Raw genomic sequence first — 18,846 nt, forward strand, 5'->3', positions numbered from 1 at the left:
TTGGGATCTGCGAGATTAGCGGCTGAAGCCCTAAAACCCACAGTCTTTTACCATCAGCTAAGGCTTACATCCTTCCACGTGGAACCATACTTACATTTTGTTTCCAAAGCCCATGATAGAATGTTATTAATGAGATTCCGATTAGGAATAGTCCACAGAATTTTGACTATCCTGCTAATGAATGACTGGTCAAGAGCACTCCCTCAGTGTATGTGTGACTTTACATTAGAACAGTCTACCATTCACTTACTCTTCTGTACATTTTTTAATGAATTAAGGAAATTCTGGATACTTCCTATTTTAAGTTCCTTTGGCCTGAGACAATGTTGTCCAGTCCTTGTGCGATTGCAATATTTAGAGAATGAATTTGTGGCTAGGAGGGTTTCTAGCTTTTTGAAAAAAGCTGTGTGGCTGAGGAAAAGTATGTTTTTTGATCCCTGATGGGCTTTTATCCTTTTAAACCCTTTTTGTACAAATATTTTAAAATGTACAGTATAATTATTCTCTCGTGATTTGTATTTTTATATTGTGATTTATCTTTTCTATAGACTTTGATGTTTGCTTTTATGATTATATATATATGATCGAATAAAGCTTGATTTGATTGATTGATAGTCCACAAATGTCCAGTCAAAATGAATGCTGTAATGTTGGCTCAATCATAAGTTACCCTATCTATGATCTTACCATGATTTCCCCCACAGATGCCTCATCTGTCACAAATTGTCCCATGGTGGCTCCTGTAACACACACAGCAGCATTCAGTGTTGGTGATGGGAATTTCGGTGCAGGCCCCACTGCAGTCATAGAAGTTGCATACCCACGGACCTACATTTATGGTCATATAGCATTACCATAAATAGTGGTGATGGGACATTAGGTACCTCATCTCCTTTTCCTACTATGTCAGTAAAAACTGCTTCCAGGTGTCTTTCTACCATCTGCATTGCATCCCTAGCACTGGTCGAGAAATTTTCAGCACATGAATTTGAATATCATGCCCCTTCTTTTTACAGGTCTGATTTCTGCATGTTGTCGATGCCACTCTGTTATTATGTATGTTAGCTAACAGAACTCATGTTAGACTAATTTTGCTGTTGAAATATGGAAATTTAGAAGTACTGAAAATGTGTCATTTTGGAATGACATCTGTTTTACAGAATTTCAGTATTACAAACCTGAAAATATATACATTTATGATTGCACTTGTGAGAGAGTGGAATGCTGTTAAGAGGTGGGTTTTGAGTTTGTTTTAATTCATAGAGATAGAAGTAGTTGCCTATGCAGAGGATACGTTGTTCCAGAAGTGTCGACCTGCACCTCGCTCCCTGGATATTGCTGTTTGCTTTTGGGACTGTGAAGAAATAGACGTTGCTTTAGTGTCTGTATTGGCAAGATCCACTAGTTTTGTTGCTTTTGTTGGTGGTACTCCTTCCACACAATTAAAGGTAAGGCAGACAATTTTGATAGTGATTCTGGGCCTAATTTAGATCTCGACAGACAGGTTACTCCATCACAAAGGTGACAGATATCTCGTCCGTGGAAGTATAAACCACATTAGATTCTATGATATTTAACCCCTTTGCAGCGTTTGTGGCCAACGGAAGTCGCAAGCACCACCTCCGTAGTGCTGCAAAAGTCCGTTGGCCGACGCGGCCCCGCCCACTCCCCTTAACCACCGCACTGAGGCGGAAGTGCCGCCGCTGTTAAGCGGTTACATTTCGGCAGAAGGGATATCCATCACTGTTGTGATGGAGTAACCCGTCCGCTGAGATCTAAATCCGGCCCAAAGTATTTTACTGGCAACCAGAGGAGGGATCTGAGGTGCTAGCTGATGTTTTGGGTTATTCCTACCTCAAAGATGAGATAGACGTCATCATTTTGTGCTTTATGGAGCCTGTTAATTTATAGGATGGTAGTCCACAGAGGGAGTTGCAGTAATGAAGGCGGAGTTGACTAATGCTCTGACTACACCAGAATTGTGCTTGGCCAGAGACGTTTCAAGGCATGGGCAAAGTGGGTGATTGCTCTGGGCCCCCACCTTTCAGGGGGCTGCTGAATAAGTGGACTATTCTCTATCTTACTTCTGTCTATTTCTCTATCTCAATCTTTAACATATAATTCAATATTGTTTGACATCACAGGCTTAAATTACTTGAAAATGGGTCATATATTCTGGACCTCAGTTCCGAAGGTGTGTTTTTCTACTTTCTTGATACCTGTGGTCCGAGGTCCAAGTATAAGGGGCCCTGTCCAGGACTTCCCTGTTGGGAGGGGCACACAGAAGGTTTCCCCTTTATCTCCACTATTGTTTACAGTGGTGATGGAGCCCCTTGGAGAACTCACTCGGATCAACGCCAGACTCATGGCTTTGACTTGGAGGGGGGACGGTAGAGGATGGGGTTCTTCTCAATGCAGATGATATGCTCCTCTTCCTCCAGAGACCAAAAAAACACCCTTCTGAGGCTTATGGGCATATTCGGGATCTGTGGGGAGGCCTCTGAGCTCAAGTTTAACTGGAATAAAATAACCCTGGTACCCATTCAGGGGGGCACTGGACCGGGAGTGGGTGGATCCTCGATTGCAGAAAGCGGGGGACAGTTTCTGCTATATGGGCATGACAGCAGCCCTTACTAAATCAAGATATTCGGACCTTAACATAGTTACATTGGTGGCCAGGGCACAAAGAGACACGGAGTTGTATAGGCTGGTGATTTTGATTGTAGGGAGCCTTTAAGATGGTTTCTCTCCCTCGCTTCTTATATGTGTTGCAGCGCTATCCCGCAAATACTGCTGCTTACTTTCTTTACAGACATGCAAGTGCATATATCCACTTTCCTATGGGCAGAAAAGGCCTCAAGGCTGTCCTTTGAAAAGTGCTGTTTCTCCACGTTTGACGCAGGGCTTGCATGGGCAGATATCCGGCTATATTACTGGGTTTTACAACTGGTAATGTTAATGACTGGTTCCGGGTGGAGAGGGGACACCCAGGCCACAGACTGGAACTAACCTGCTCCACCTCACGGACTACTCTCTACGCTCCATGGTCGGGCACCCCAGCACTCACTGCCGTTGGTTACACAGGTCTCAATCCGCTGCTGGTTAGTGACACTTCACCATGTGAAATGGTATGGCACCCTCACAGGGGCAACTTCCCTCTGGCAATGGGGCATAGATGGCCGAAATGCTGGGCCTGGTAGGGTTTCAACTGTGGGATCTGATTGGCATTTCAACACTGGGAGACATCAGCTGAGATGAGCATAGCGGTCTTTCCAAGAACTGATGGCTGAGTTCAACGTACACTTCCTTCAATTCTATTGTCACCTTCAGTTGTGGCATGTTCTGAAGAGCTGCAAGGATAGACTGGAGGCTTTCGCTGAATTCAACACAATGGAATGCACATTGGTCACAGACGAGTTGGGTGAGGTGGGCATATCCCAACTGTATAAATCACTATTAACTAACACACCAGACCCCTTGAAGACCCTGAGGGCACGGTGAGTGTAAGGTGTGGGGGCCATGAAGGACGAGGAGTGGGAGGAGAAGAAAAGGACCTCTAGGACACTTTCTATAGCTCTACTCTTCTGCTTGATCAAGATCAAGTATTTTTGGCGTACGGGACATTCTCTGGGCTCTGCATATCTGCGATGTTGTTTTTCTCCGGCTCCCTTTACCACATACTGTAGGCCTGCCCAGGGTTGCAGGCATATTGGACTACCGTCAACAATCAGATTGGGGGAGTGGTGGGATTACCACTAGCTACTCAAAAAACATATGTGCGGAGGGTCAAGAGGGGAAATAATTTTACGACCTGTCAACTCATGTCCGCTCGGATTTAGACGCAAGGTACCGACGGATAGAGCGGGGCCTCCATTTCCCGAGCAGTTGCCGGGCGAGGTGAGGTCTTCACCCACACAAAGCTGGGAAGAAGATTTTTTCCTGTGAACAGTGGACACTGGGGTTCCAAGTTGTGAGGGGGAGCCATGACTTCCTTGAGTATACTACATGTTATTGTTACAGTTGATCCTCTTTCACATGTGTATGCACCCCCTTACCTGTGTTGCAGTAGCTTATCATATACAATTTTTCAAGGTCCTGACGAAAGCTGGAGCAATACTCCTGTTAGCTGAAACTAGTTGACCACTTGCACTTCGCCTAAATGTAGTCTTACTCACCCACTACTAGGCGTGTTTTTAATTTTGACACCTAGACTAATCACTGTTAGTAATGTCTTCAATCTAGGTAGCCAATTTTAGTTAGCACATTTTCAACAGCACTGCACTACCTTCTACAATTTTTTCTATCATTATATAATTTTTTTGAGCATTACTGTGGCTATATTTGCCACTCTCCACTTATGCACCGCCATGAGATGGTTCAGGCGAAGCCTGGAGCGACTACTTATCCCCATATGATGAAACGCCGCCATGAGGGTGGTCTGATGGGACTTTTATAGCCCAGTAAGACTCTTTATTCCTTTTCACATTTGTGCCCGTGTGATTGCCGTTCACTATTCAGGACAAGACACTACCTTTGACCTGGTCTTCTCTTTCTGTTTTCCATTACCACTAGCTCCCAACCCTAAGATTATCTTGCTGGGGATCATGGTATATAGAGTTAATTAATTGCCACAGCGTACATGGTGAACAAAAAAGATCTGCCCAGGCATAGAAGGGGTGTACAGATGTTGGAGATGCATGAGTTAGAGGTATTAACTCCTTCCCAGGGATGGAACAGCTGGTGTACAAGTTGCAGGGATCCCTGAGAAGTACGAACAAATTTGGAGTGCATGGACCTGATTCAAAGGACAAGTAAACTGAGGCTGCGGGCAGATACTGGATAGCTCTTTTCTCTTACTGGAATGTAACCTTGCCTGACACTGGCCTGGAGATTATGAAGATGAATTTTGATGTGTGTAACTCTGTGTGCTATATGTGTATTGGTGGGCGCTTTAAAGCAGGCCCTGCTGGCCTGAGATGTTTGCTGTTTGGTTTTTCTGCAAAAAGGCAAAATAATAACGTGTTATAAAAAAAAAAAGAAAATGGGTCATTATATTCAATATTGTTCAGAATAGGGTCACCCAAAATATTTTTGCCTTGGGCCCCCAAAATCCTTAAAACGATAATTTGTTTTGGCAAGGATGAACAGAAGTGTTTTTCTAAGTAGTTTTAGTAGGTAAAAAACAACTTCATCACTCCCCCGATTTGTGAGTTAGGGCATTTTAGAGGGTCTTTATCCTCAAAGAAAGTTATAGGAGGGCACAAAGAGTAATTATTTAAGAAGAAAGAAGGTCCTAGCACCATGATTTCTGTCTTTGAGCCATTACGTTTAAGGCTGATCCCACGCATTCAGGTTTCTATTGCAGTAAAGCCATTTGGGTAGTAGAAAATTGATTCCCTTCACCTGCATCACTCAAGTATAAATGAGTTCCATCAGCATATCAATGGAACATTAGCTTGTGGGATTTTGGGAAGTCCATGAGTTGTTTAATGTGCACGCTGAAGAATAGGGGTGACAAAGCAATCAGCTGACGCACTCCACATGTCACTGAGCAAGAAGTGGAAATGATTGAGCCTAATTTGACCTCTCAAGGTAATTTTTCTTGAAAGGACTTTACATCTTTGTGATTGACAAGGGTCACTGATTTTAGTCTGTGCAGAAATAGAGTGTGGCTCTCACTGCCAAAGAACGCGGACACGTCGAGGAGGATCAGCATGCAAAACAATACCTGGTCAGCTATCTTGAGTATCATCCCACATGACAGTGAAGTGTTTCTGTCATGTGTTTTGGGTGGAACTCTGATTGGTTGAAGTCAAAAACACTGTTAGATTCAAGGTGGGGTAGGAGGGGAGAGGTGCTTCTTTTTCAATGAATTTCGAGATCCAAGGGATCCCTGCGACAGGGTAGTGTGGGCTAGGGTCGGATGGGCTGAGCTTCGCTTTATTCAGAAGGGGATGATTTTAGATTTTGTGTAGTCAGGTAGGACTTCAATTTGCAAATATTTGTTTATATACATTGAGATCACTAAGCGAAAAATGTCCGCCTGTTTAGAGGCTGTGTCTGTTAGGCAGGCATTATCAGGGTTCTTGCTATGTTTAACCCTTTCCATGCGGCCGCGATTCCCCTGGTGTGCTGTAAACAACACGAACAGGGGCGGGCCGTGACGAACCCCAGCCGTCATCAGCACACGAGCACCGTAGTGCATAACGGCTGGGGTTCGTCATCAGCATGGAAGGGGTTAAAAGCATGAAAGAGTTTAGCGATATGGGCCTCAGCACTTCTGAAAAGCTGAATGCCTAAGGCTGTTTCTGATTTGGCGATATGGGGTTTGAGTCACTAGGGATGGAGAAGCAAGGCTGCAATGTTGGGCCTGATGTTTCACACTTTTTCTATGAAGAAAAAAACCTGGGCATTGCAGAAAGCTTGAAACTCGGGACCATGTATATGATGTAATGAGGGCTGGTGAATTTTCTTTGGTGAGAATGTCTTATGGTAGGTGGGGTTAATCTGTTTCAGATGGTATCTGTGCCAGGCAGTTTCTAATGTGTGACATTATTTATTGAGCCATTTCCGAGACTCAGAAAACCAGGGGTTCTTTCTCTTCCTTTGAGGGTCCTTCTGGATGGAGCACGTGTCAGCTGTTTTGCTGATGCCTGTTTGTAGAAATCGTCTGAGATGGCTAAGAGGATTGTTTATGTTATTAGGAAGAGTTTTTCAGCTACATTGGTTTGAAAGTCGTGGAGTTTGTTTTTCTTTTGTTCAGAAGAATGTTGGGTTGTTCTGGTTTAGTGATATTGAAGTGGACACTGTAGTGGTCTGACCACATGCCGAGGAGGTCGAGGTTGGTGATCTGTAGGCCACGGTCACCTACATCTAGGCAATGAGCTTTGATGTGTGTGGGGTGTTGGAAGAGGATTTAAAGAATCGAGCCTTCACAGGTGTGGATGGATTCTCTAGATAAAGGTATGGTTTGGTCTTCCAGCCAGCATCTGAAGTCTTCCATTACGAGGATGTGGTTATATAGGAAGAACAGGTCGGTAAAGAGAATGCAGAATTAACAAAGAAAGGTTTTGATGTGTCTACCTCAGCTTCTACATTTTCTTAAAATTCTATTTAGGGCCTCATTTACATGGGGCAAGCCCCATGTGAAAGGGCCTGCGTCAGTCTTATACCAGTAGTGAGTCAGGCATAAGATATTGACGCAGTAGCGTCCTACAGGTGGCACATTGCACATTGGCACTTTATTTGTAAATGGACAAACTGCTATATTATCTGTATGACTATTTAATTATCCTATGCTCTCGAGTCCAACTTGTACATTGACATTTTAACTATGTCTCACTGTATGTAAAGGCATATTACCTGCTTGCTCCTTATGTAAGATATAAAAAAGTTGTTCTAAGACCGATAAATTCTTTTAGTTTGTAGGCAAGTATGGTGGACTACTTGATATCCGAACCATCCCAAAATAAGCATATTGGTGCACTCTGATTTGTGATTATGATTATGAGGGAATGCAAATAATCAAATTGTCTCTTAAATAAGATATGAAAGGGTTTACTGCTGATGGTTGAAATGGTTTTAACCGATTTAGGTAAATATTTTACATTGTGAAGGTTTTGTAATATTTATGGTTTTAATTGACTAGTAAACTACCTATTCATTCACAGAGCTGGCGCAGTGACATCTAATATTTTTCACTGCGCCACTTCAACGAGGCTTTTAGCAGGTGAACGCCCACCCTGCGTACATTATACCTGATGCAGGTATAATGTAGCGCAAGGCTTAACAAAGATACGCATCTGCTTAGATGCGTCACTTTGTGAATAGGGCGCAAGGGTGGTGCAATATTTACACCACCAGTGCGTCACAAAAAGTGCCGAATGGCGGCCTAAAAGTGTAGCAAGGCCCTTGCTCTTCATGTGCCTATTGTTCAGTTTACTTAGCTGCTGAAATTTTGGCAGTGAACAGGGGCGATTCTCTTTTCAAAAGTAAGTTACCAAAAAAGTTAATTATTTTTATTGACCACCAATGCAGAACTCCTGTTGGTGCACAGAAAGTTCTATTGATCAGGTGCACCATTGGGTAATTTGCATCACTACACTGCACTGGGAATAGTAATTGGTTTCAATCTGAAATGCTCATTAACCCCTTCACTGCGGCGGCTATTCCGCCACAGTGCTAAGTGGGTGGGGGGGCCGCGCGGCGGTCCCGTGCTCGTGACGGAACCGCTCCATCACGGCACGCGGGGGAGCTGTGCTTGTGACAGAACGGTTCAATCACGGCCCCGCCCGCTCAATAGAACGGGCCGCGCAGGCGCGGCGAGCGGGCCGTGATGGAACTGTTCCGTCACCAGCACAGCCCACCCGAGGCTCGTGACGGAACGGTTCCGTCACGAACATGGGAGGGGTTAAGGGAACACCCATTTGGGGATACCTTTCTATCGCAGAGGGGCACTGCACACAGCAGGCATACTTTACATTATTATATCCAGATACCATTGCGCAGTGCTATACTTTCTAGATTCCTCCACACCACCAGCTTCCCCCTGCCCTCCTCAACTTCTCAGTGTTGGCTGCTCCCCTTCTCTCAGCCCTCTAGTGTAAAATCTCTAATCAAGCCACTTCGACATGCTTATAGTTTCACTTTCAGCTAGGGGATAAAAATAGTCCTACAACATTCTCAGCCTTCCGTTTGCGTGCAAGCCAAGTAAAGAAAACAACATCGTGTGACCTCCGATGAAATCACGAGAGCTGGACGGTTTCCCAGAATGTTCCGTGCTCTGCCTTGCACCCGCCTCCGCCCCGCGCATGCTTAGAACTTGCCCTGTCCTTGTTATTAGGAACCTGGGCACTGGGGGCCGCTCTTGTTCGGGTTATTTATTGCTCAGTGGGCAAATGTGACATGCGTTGAGCAGGAACTTGAGACATGCTCTGTGGTCCGGGATGTAGCAACAAGACTGGCCACAGAAAATGAGAGTTGCAAGTTGATGATTGATGCAAACATAAGAAATCAAAGCGCAAGAGCAAATGTGAATCCTGCGTGCTCTATTCGGATGTGGTCTTGGACCAATAAAAGTAGTAAAAACAAGTTTGGGAAAAGGAAAAAAAAGGTCAAGTAGAGTTACAAAGGACGCAATAACACTTTAAAAAAGTTTATTAAAACGTTCTAATAGCAGATGTAATCAGAGCACAAATTATGATTGCAAGCAGGTCGGTACTAGCTAAGCCAACAACATGCTCACCTGAAATGTAGACTTCGTTTTTAAACGTAATGCACGAAAACTCCACCCATTTCCTGTTTTCGCTTTCAGTGTCCTGCTCTGTGATTGGCAGTTTAGCTACTTCCAGGCGGCTTCTCCTCAGCGGGTCGAGACAGGTAACTTCAGAGACGAATTTTTCATCTTTTGTGCACCCTCCTATTATCATAAATACCTCAGACTGGAACTCCTGCATCCTTGGCTTTGTCCTTTCTGAGATGATCTAAAATGTAAAGAAAGTCATGTGAACAAGAGTATGGCTGTGTTTGTTATATTAAGTGTGTATGTAATATGTATCCTAAGAAATCATTGAAACCGCATCATATGTCCTGGACTTGTTTCAAGCACTTAGGACTGCATCATAAAATATGCAAAGGCAGAAAATGATGTATAAATATATTTATGTTTTTATCCAGATTGGTGTACATAAAATATCAAATTCACACTCTGCAGAATATGAACGTACACCTCTATGGCATTAAGTAATTCACAACTGATGTGCATGGTGAACAACCTTTACAACAAAACTTTTACAACGCACTACCATTACAACGCGGTCATTACAACGCAAACCATTACAACGCATTGCGCTGGGGGGCGCTCTAGGATAGGGAATAAGTTTAATTTTCTATAAGTTTAATTTTCTATCCAACACCTTCCCTAGTGTCCACGGGGACTGGAGTTGGAATAGAAAATTAAACTTTTCACTATCCAGCACCTCTAAGCGCTATGCGTTGTAAAGGTATGCGATGTAAAAACCGCGTTGTAAAGGCAGGCGTTGTAATAGCCTGCGTTGTAACGTCATACATCCGATGTGCATAGTCATTTTCTCATGCATTATCTCAATAGGCCAGAGTTAATGGCTTCATACAGTTTTTATAATGGAACTCGATCACTAGGAGTTGAGCATCTTTATCTGATGTGGGGAAGATGTGGAGAATAATGATGGTGAACTTAAATGGTCCTCATCCCTTGAGTGTCCTTGGATGGATGATAATAACTTTTTCTTAGGCAAATAGATTCCAGAAGGTAAGGATGGGCATAAAGAAGAACCTTACTGACGTTACATCACCATGCCAGGTAACCAAAGGCTCAGCTACATTATTATGGAACACTGGCAGAAAAGGGATAACAATGTCAGGAAATAGGGTTTTGATAGGCTCCTCAGGGAGCAAAACTAAGGTACGACTCATTGGAAAGCTTGGCAACAAGGTCGCACAACATTATGAGCAGTACAATATCAGGGAATATTGTGGAAGTGTTAGCATAGCATTTGGAAATATGGTGAAAGGCATGGGACAACATCATGGAACACTGTAGTTGGGGATGAAAAAACAGCAAGGAATATTATCTGGGAGGGAAGCAATACCATGAAACACATGGGAAAGGGTGTGAAAAACATCAATCACATTTGAATAGGGGAGCACATTACCAGAGACAGTTGTAGATGGAATTGGATACAATTAATGAACACTGAATGCGTAGGGAGAGAAGGAATAAGGTGCTCGGGGAACCACATCTGACAATATAGTGGAGGGGTAGCTCTGTCTCTGGGAACTTTTTTTAAATATAAAAATGTTATTGATTTTCTTACTCTCGTACAACAAATGGTATGTTGAACAACCAGAAAAAGAAAAAGGAAAAAGAAGCACTTGACTACAGAAATAGCAAGAGGTAATGATGTACAGCTAATCATTGCCAGAAAGGTCTCTGTGAGAAATTAGTTTTTGGTTGACTGGGGTCAAGCAACAGCCACAATACCTTGCCTGATGAACCACATAAAGTCATTAAATGAACCTGCGCCTAACCCTGGGTGGCGTCGGACAAAAAGAAGTCAGGTTAAACTTCGAGGCAATCTGTAAAGTATTAATGCAGCACACAAACAGTAATAAAGTGAAAACACAACACATGAAAAATCCCAAAGCAGTTTACAAAAGTAAAGTACATTTTTTTTTAATTGACACCAGAACTACAAAAAACCACTCATTAGAACCGGACCTGTGAATTTTTCAAGTATGTAGTTAAAACGAGTGCCTAAAAGATCAAAGCGCCACCGCGGACATCTAGTACTGCAAGAACGGGTCAAAGTCGAAAAATATGGATTACTGTGATGACGCGCGGTTCGGATGCAAGAAGTGGATTGGGCCTAGTCAGCACTTTCCTTCAGACTTTGAAAGATTTCTGTGCAAAATGTTCTGCGAAGGTAGAGATCAATGGGGCAAGGCTCAAGAGCGTGTCGACGGAGGGAGTGTCATCGTCGGATAACCTTGGATCAAGCCTGCAGTGAAGATTTCTACGTTCGGACTTAGTCTCTGGAATGGAAGTCAAAACTCTCCAGAGGGATGAGACCGTGGGCTGTAGCCAAACGCAATTCCACAAGGTCAGATACCCCTTTGGCGAAGGACTGTAGAAAAGGATTTACTGCTGAGGAGAAGACTATAGCAGGAGAAGCCCAAAATCAATCTGACCCGTGAGGCACCTGGGGCGGATAGGCGAGCAGTTTGATCCAGGTCTCCTCCTGGTTCTCAGAGCAGTTTTTAGACAAAACCATTTTAAGTCCCCACTTCTGGATTTTGACTATCTGGGCACCTTCAGCACTACTTCCAAGGGTCCAGGACTGGAGGTGCACCACTGGAAGGGTCAGGACTCACTCAGCCTTGGCCCAGGTGTGGGCTCAAGATGGAGCAACCCTTTTGTGTCCCTGTGGCTCTGACCAGGAGGCAAGCTAACTAGCCCATGTGAGTCACTCTGAAGGTCCTTGAACAGTTGAAGATTCAATCCTTGAACCAAGGCAGAAGGTAGCAGAGCAGAAGGACAACAAGGCAGCAATCCGGCAGGGCATCAGTCCTTCAGAGCAACAGTCAACAGGAGTGGCATCCTTCCAGTAGCACAGCTATTCTTCTTCCAGGCAGAGTATCCACAGGTACAGAAGTGTACTTAAGAGTTGGTGTCTGAAGTCTCCTTTTTTTATACCCTGGTGCCCTCCTTCTGGAAGGTGGGTGAAGCTTCTAGACGTTGGCTTTGAATTGCATGAAATTTCCAGGCTCCACTACCGTGGCTTCAAGCTGGCTGCAGTGACAATGTGAGTTTTTTAGGCCCTTTGTGTGAAGGCAGAGCACAGGTTATTCAGCTGCAAGTGGGGCTGTGTCAGCAAATGGCCCATTCAGGCACACCTAATCCCCTTAAAGGTTAGACTGTCTTGGAGGAATTCACAAAGTCTAACTCTCCGGTACACCGAGTCATGTGACCCAGGCCAGGCTACTGACACAAAAGGGCTAAGGGAAGAAAAATGGCAACTTTCTAAAATTGACATTTTAAAAATTGTAATCAAAGACCCTTTAAATAGGGATTTTCATTACAATTGCAACTACACCAAGCATGAACTAGCTACCGGCTCCTATTTGGAAAATGCAGCTTATTAAATGTAATATGGAATCCTCAATGTTATCCTATAGGAGGGGTAGGCCTCATAGTAGTGAAAAAGAAATTTAGTTATTTTTCACTATGACGACATGTAAAACTCAGAAGTACATGTCCAACCTTTAATTACACAGCACACTGCCCTATGAGCTACCTTCGTAGGGATGACATGTGTAGTAAAAGGGAAGTTTAAGGCTTGACAAGGGTTTTTTACTGCTAATTCGATATGGCTGTTCAAAACTGCATCCAGGCTGCAGTGGCAGGTCTGGGACATATTTTAAAGTGCTACTTAAGTGGGTGGCACCTTAAGTACTGTGGTCCCACTGGTAGCATTTCATTTACAGGCCCTGGATATATGGTATACAAGTCTACAATGGACCTATAAATAAATTAAATATGGGAGTTGGGTACAAGGCAATATAACTATGTTTGAAGAGAGAGCGCACCGACACTTTAGCACTTGATAGTGGTGAAGTGCACAGAGTCTTAACCTCATAAGTGCTGCGCCCAGTCCAACGGCCGACGGCACCACTACCTCGGAAGTGCTGCCGTCGGCCGTTGGACGTTCCAGCTGCACCTGCGCAATGGAACGTTCAGCACTGGAGCTGGACGTTCCATAGCAGCTAAGGTGTTAAGGCAAACAAAACAAGTTCAGCAAAACAGAGGCAAAAAGTTTGGGGGTTGACCACCCATAGCCTGACAGGTTTAACAGTCTCCCACTGCGACCCTACTACGCATGACAATTCAACTGTATTACACATTAGTCTCCCTTCCCCTCACCCCCAACGTTGTGAGTAGTTCCGGATTTTTTCATCTACGTCCCGGTGCGAGTCTTATACAACCTTATATCTATGTTTGTCTATCTCCTCTGTAATGTGGAGGAATGTCAGTTTCAGGTCTCAGAAAGGGTCCAGCTCAACACACGCGCTAGGCTATTCATCACTTCCTCCCAGAATGGTTTACATTTTTCAGATCCCCAAACTATGTGCAGAGAGTCTCCCTTTTCTGCAGTGAATCTTAAACAATATGGCGAGGCAATGGCCCCCATTTTCCACATCCTGTCTTGTGTGTAGTTCATCCTGTGGAGGTATTTTGATAGTATAAATCTAAACTTGGAGGTTATGACCGATTCACAAGGTGAAGCCAAGACCTCCCTCCAGTCTTTCTCAGACAGTTGTCCCAAATCCACCTCCTAGGCCATTTGTAGGTAAGAAAAATGGTCTGGTAAATTATTCACCAGTGGGCAGTACACTTGAGAAATTTTGTGTTTGGTCGGTTTATTTAGTAGGATCTTAGCCTTCAATGTGCTGCACTCTGGTAACTCTACCTCATAAAGAGTAAGAGCATGTCAGAGCTGTAAGTATCTATAAATTTGCAAACAGTGGAGGTCGAATTCTGTTCAGAGGTCCAAAAAGTATTTGATCATGTTGCCTACCATAACATCCCCCAACTTGGAAATGTCACATGATTTGAATCGCTGTAGGTTGGAAACCTGCAGCATCATGGTCCCACAGTGCAGTGTTTTTTTTGTTTGCTAGGCGTCCCTTCCAGCCAAAGACTTTGTGAGTGTCTAACCAAGTCTGGAGTGCTACGGACGTAGTGGTGGCAGGTCATTGGAGAGCACCCCCCTAAACAACGAGTGCTGTAGAGAGATAAGAGAGACTAACTTCCTAAACATGTTCTGTGGTATGGTAAATGAGTAGTTCTGCAGCTAGTAGAACAGTCTGGAGAGGGGGAGAGCTAACATTTTTTAGATGGTCGATCGCCCCATAAAATATACTGGTAGTGGTAGTATTGTCCAAAATTTCAGGTCTTTATTTAAGACGTCCCCCTGGAGTTGAATGTTGCCTGTCAAGGCAAGGGGGGGGTTCCCCTGTAACGTACACCCCTAGATATGGGAGCCCATTTCTCAGGTCCTGTAGTTTGGCTGCCCAGCAAAGAGCAGTAGAGAGGCAACATTGAATATATTCAGGATTTAGCCTTGTTCATTGTGAGTCCTGAGAATATTCGGACAATGCTGAGAATCTGGAGGACTCGGGGATCAGAGTCTTGTGGGTCATCCAAGAATACCAAAATATAGTCAGCATATGGGGTGATTCTGTCAGATACAAAAAAGGGGGGTTGCTGCACTGTTCCTGTAGAGAGATAGGGAAGTAGGGGAAGTTTTACCTGGCGTGACCAAGGGTGTTCCAATGATACCCTGGGGCATCCATTATGTTGGATGTAGTTGCCTCACACACCCAGAAGGGTGTCATGCTTCATCATTGGCGGTTGCTCCTCGTCGGGGAGGCGGTGCAACCCCCGACGGGCTCACCTCAAAGAGGGGCTCTTTGGCGGAGATCTTTTTATCCAACAGCCTTATGGTGAGGTGGGGGTATGTGGGCAGGGTGGTGTACTCCTGTGGTAAGATAATTAAAATGTAGCAAGGGGTACCGGAATTGACTTTATTCTGGGGGTCCCCTGGCTGCAATTAAAAGGTGAGGCTAGCTTGCTAGGTGTCAACGGGTTAGGTCGAGTGACCCTAGAAGAGGCTAGAAGTGAATGTGGTCGACATGTTTCTCGCTAAGGGTTAATCACCCGCGATTCTTCAGGACCTTAAGAAAGTGAAAAGTAATAATAACAACAACATGCTAGTGTCATATGTGTTGTGTTTGTTACCTCTGTGGATTCTCCTATGCCTACTGGTCATACACTAATAGCCACATGAGGGATCGGCGGGACAGTACATCAGGGATGAGCCCACAGGGTGTGGCTCCAGTCTCCTGTGTCCGTGTGTTGTGACCTACCCATTACCGCCGAGCTCGAGCTCGGCGGTAATGGGTAGGTCACAACACACGGACACAGGAGACTGGAGCCACACCCTGTGGGCTCATCCCTGATGTACTGTCCCGCCGATCCCTCATGTGGCTATTAGTGTATGACCAGTAGGCATAGGAGAATCCACAGAGGTAACAAACACAACACATATGACACTAGCATGTTGTTGTTATTATTACTTTTCACTTTCTTAAGGTCCTGAAGAATCGCGGGTGATTAACCCTTAGCGAGAAACATGTCGACCACATTCACTTCTAGCCTCTTCTAGGGTCACTCGACCTAACCCGTTGACACCTAGCAAGCTAGCCTCACCTTTTAATTGCAGCCAGGGGACCCCCAGAATAAAGTCAATTCCGGTACCCCTTGCTACATTTTAATTATCTTACCACAGGAGTACACCACCCTGCCCACATACCCCCACCTCACCATAAGGCTGTTGGATAAAAAGATCTCCGCCAAAGAGCCCCTCTTTGAGGTGAGCCCGTCGGGGTTGCACCGCCTCCCCGACGAGGAGCAACCGCCAATGATGAAGCATGACACCCTTCTGGGTGTGTGAGGCAACTACATCCAACATAATGGATGCCCCAGGGTATCATTGGAACACCCTTGGTCACGCCAGGTAAAACTTCCCCTACTTCCCTATCTCTCTACAGGAACAGTGCAGCAACCCCCCTTTTTTGTATCTCCAGTACTTTGTACGGACACTAAGCTGCTACTGGACCTTCCACCATCCTGAGTGGTAAACAGTGTCCTCTCTCCTCCCTTCTTTTGAAATATATGTGATTCTGTCAGAGACACCCAGGCCTCATATAGGCCCTTAACCAGAGCGTCCACCCTTCTTCACACCACCAGAGGTTTAGGATTAGGGTGGCTATCCCCCTGAGAGCCTCTAATGTAGTCTGCATGAAACACTTGGGATTAGCCCATGAGGGCATGGGCCGGACACCTATTGCCTGCCAAATGTCTTTACTGGAGGAGGACTATGACTGCTTTGTAGCATTTGGTTGTATTCAGCACTGCACCCCTATTGACGGAATCCAACATACCATTAACATTCCTAGTCAAGGGACGGACACCACATGCCTCATAGCTGCTGTGTGGATAAGTCATGTGGGCAGGTGCATGTCTGTGTGGGCCATCCAAGGGGTACACGCACAATGCCCATATACAGTCGTGCCAATGTTGGATGATGTATGGCCGGGGTGCACATAGGGGGCCGAATTACACATGGCTGCGCCGGTGCTAGTTGTCGCTGTGTGCCAGAGTATGTTTGTGTTTATGCGCATTTGCGTCTGTGCGTTAATACAATATGAGCACAGACGCAAATGCACATAAACACAGAGCTCGAGTCTTTGTCAACATCACGCATTACAAACAGATTCTCTGTAATGCGATCGGGCGCATACTCTGGCACACAGCGCCAACTAGCGCTGGCGCAGCCATGTGTAATATGCCCATGGTGTTAAAAGAAAAACGTTCCAGACGAAGAAATCAACAACCCTTCCACCACCCCATACCTCAAGAAAATGAAGTATCTGTGGCAGAATAAACTAGGAACTGTCGCCAACCAGGCAATCTCACCCCAATTTTGTTCCTGTGTACCATAACTCATGTGAATACCCAAAGCTTATCCCCACAATAACAAAAGGAAGCTGAGTCCTTCGCGGGCTATAGAATGTCACTCTGCTGCGTTGTTGAAATCAGCGTATCCAAAGTTAGGAGTCTGAGGTTAAGAGGAAGTTTGTGTCCCTTCCACTACAGTGGGGGAGGGAGGGCTTCTTTCAGGGGTTCAGGATCCAGGCACGTGGAACTGTGATGTCTGGGGCTGGTGCCATATCCTTCAGCTGAATGGTAGTGCCTCCATGTGTGGCGGGATCTTCACGGAAGATGCTTCCATCCTTGATGTTTCCCATGATCTTCTTGATGCAAAGGCGGGCACTGTACTGCTTGCCTATGGTCATGTCTTTCTTCTAGCCATTCCCAGGCAGTCTCTAAGGGTTGTATGATAGAGGCATGCAAGGCTCAACCATGCATGTTCTACCACGCAGCCGGAACCACGAATGCGACTTAACCATGCATTCCTTTACCACGCAAATTCTTGGTAATGGCATGAATGGTATGGGTGTATGCATTTCTAAGTTTGCCACTACTCCGACCCCCATCGCCCCGCATTAAGCCCTAAATTACAAAACCCCTACCTGCCCCTTGCCTTAAATTACAAACCTCCTACCTACCCCCTGCCCTAAATTTCGAACCCCCAACCTGAGCCCTAACAATGCCCCAAATCCTTAAACATCCCCAAAACCCAGCCCTTAAAGCTACCCCAACCCCCTACTCCTGCCCTGATGCCTAAAAAGATGCCCCCTCCTTAAAAGGAATCTGACCTTCTCCCCCTCCCTGAGCCCTAAAAACTTGCCACTGACACCCCATAACGACCCTGACCTGAACCCTAAAAACTTGCCTGCGACCCCCCCCCCGAAAGCAACCCCCAGACCCAGCTCCACTTATTTGTCCATGTCCGCTTACCGTTCCGACACTCCTGTTTCTGTTTCAATTCCCTGCCCATCCTGAACAGTAGAGCGCATTTGCCCTAAGCACGCATATGTATGGTTAAGGCAAATGCGTTGTTCGGACAAGCGTGGTTATGCTTGCGGGCTTCCGGAACACGTGGCTCAGAACACTTAGTGCCGTTTGTTTCCCATGTCCGGGATATAAAGACGAATGTCTTGTTTTGGTGAATAACTTTCAGTCTTGATGGGGAAAGTAATATACATTGGATTTGGGGACCTCCCAGTTTTTGTTTGACTTCCAGAAAGGTGCGTCTTTGTTGTTGAACTTTAAGCGTGAAGCCTGGGAAGACCATTACTTTAGTTGAGATACAAAGCAGGGTTTCTCGTTTTCGAGAGGTTTGAATTATAACGTCGCAGGCTGCAAAGTTGAATAAGCGAGCAATGTCGTTGTACAAGAGAATCTCTGGAGGCGGTTTTGGTATCAGAGATTTATGTGCCCCTTCTATGTCAAAGCAAGAGGACAGTTCCTCCCTCTGAAGCAAAGTCTACAGACATGTTGTCACAAATGTGGTGGGAGGCGACCCTTGTGCCCTCTCTGTAACTCCCTCCATCCGGATGTTATCGCTCCAGGAGCACTCCTCTGCATCTTCTGCCTGCATCTCCAGGTTGTGAACTGAAGGTTAGAAACTGTAGTCTGTGAGTTAGAAAGTGAATCTTCAGCTTCGGAGATGCGATTTTGGCCTTAGTGACCGGTGCTAACGAGTTGCACAGATCTTGGTGTAAGAGTGAGATATCCACTTTCTCCTAATTTATTCTCCCAGCCAGTGAGAACCTGGAGCC

At 45.2% G+C, this 18,846-nt stretch overlaps 1 protein-coding gene across 1 annotated transcript in view; it reads right to left on the reverse strand.

The window, feature by feature from the left end:
• Positions 1–18,846, reverse strand: part of KLHL6 (kelch like family member 6) — a 732,992-nt gene that overhangs the window by 185,034 nt on the left and 529,112 nt on the right. Inside the window, exon 4 of the mRNA XM_086943989.1 lies at positions 9,245–9,482. Within this exon, the coding sequence (XP_086800115.1) occupies positions 9,245–9,482 (238 nt within the window). The remainder of the gene's footprint in view (positions 1–9,244; positions 9,483–18,846) is intronic.

This window comes from Lissotriton vulgaris, chromosome 11 (genome assembly GCF_964263255.1).
Source record: "Lissotriton vulgaris chromosome 11, aLisVul1.2, whole genome shotgun sequence".
NCBI lineage: Eukaryota > Metazoa > Chordata > Amphibia > Caudata > Salamandridae > Lissotriton > Lissotriton vulgaris.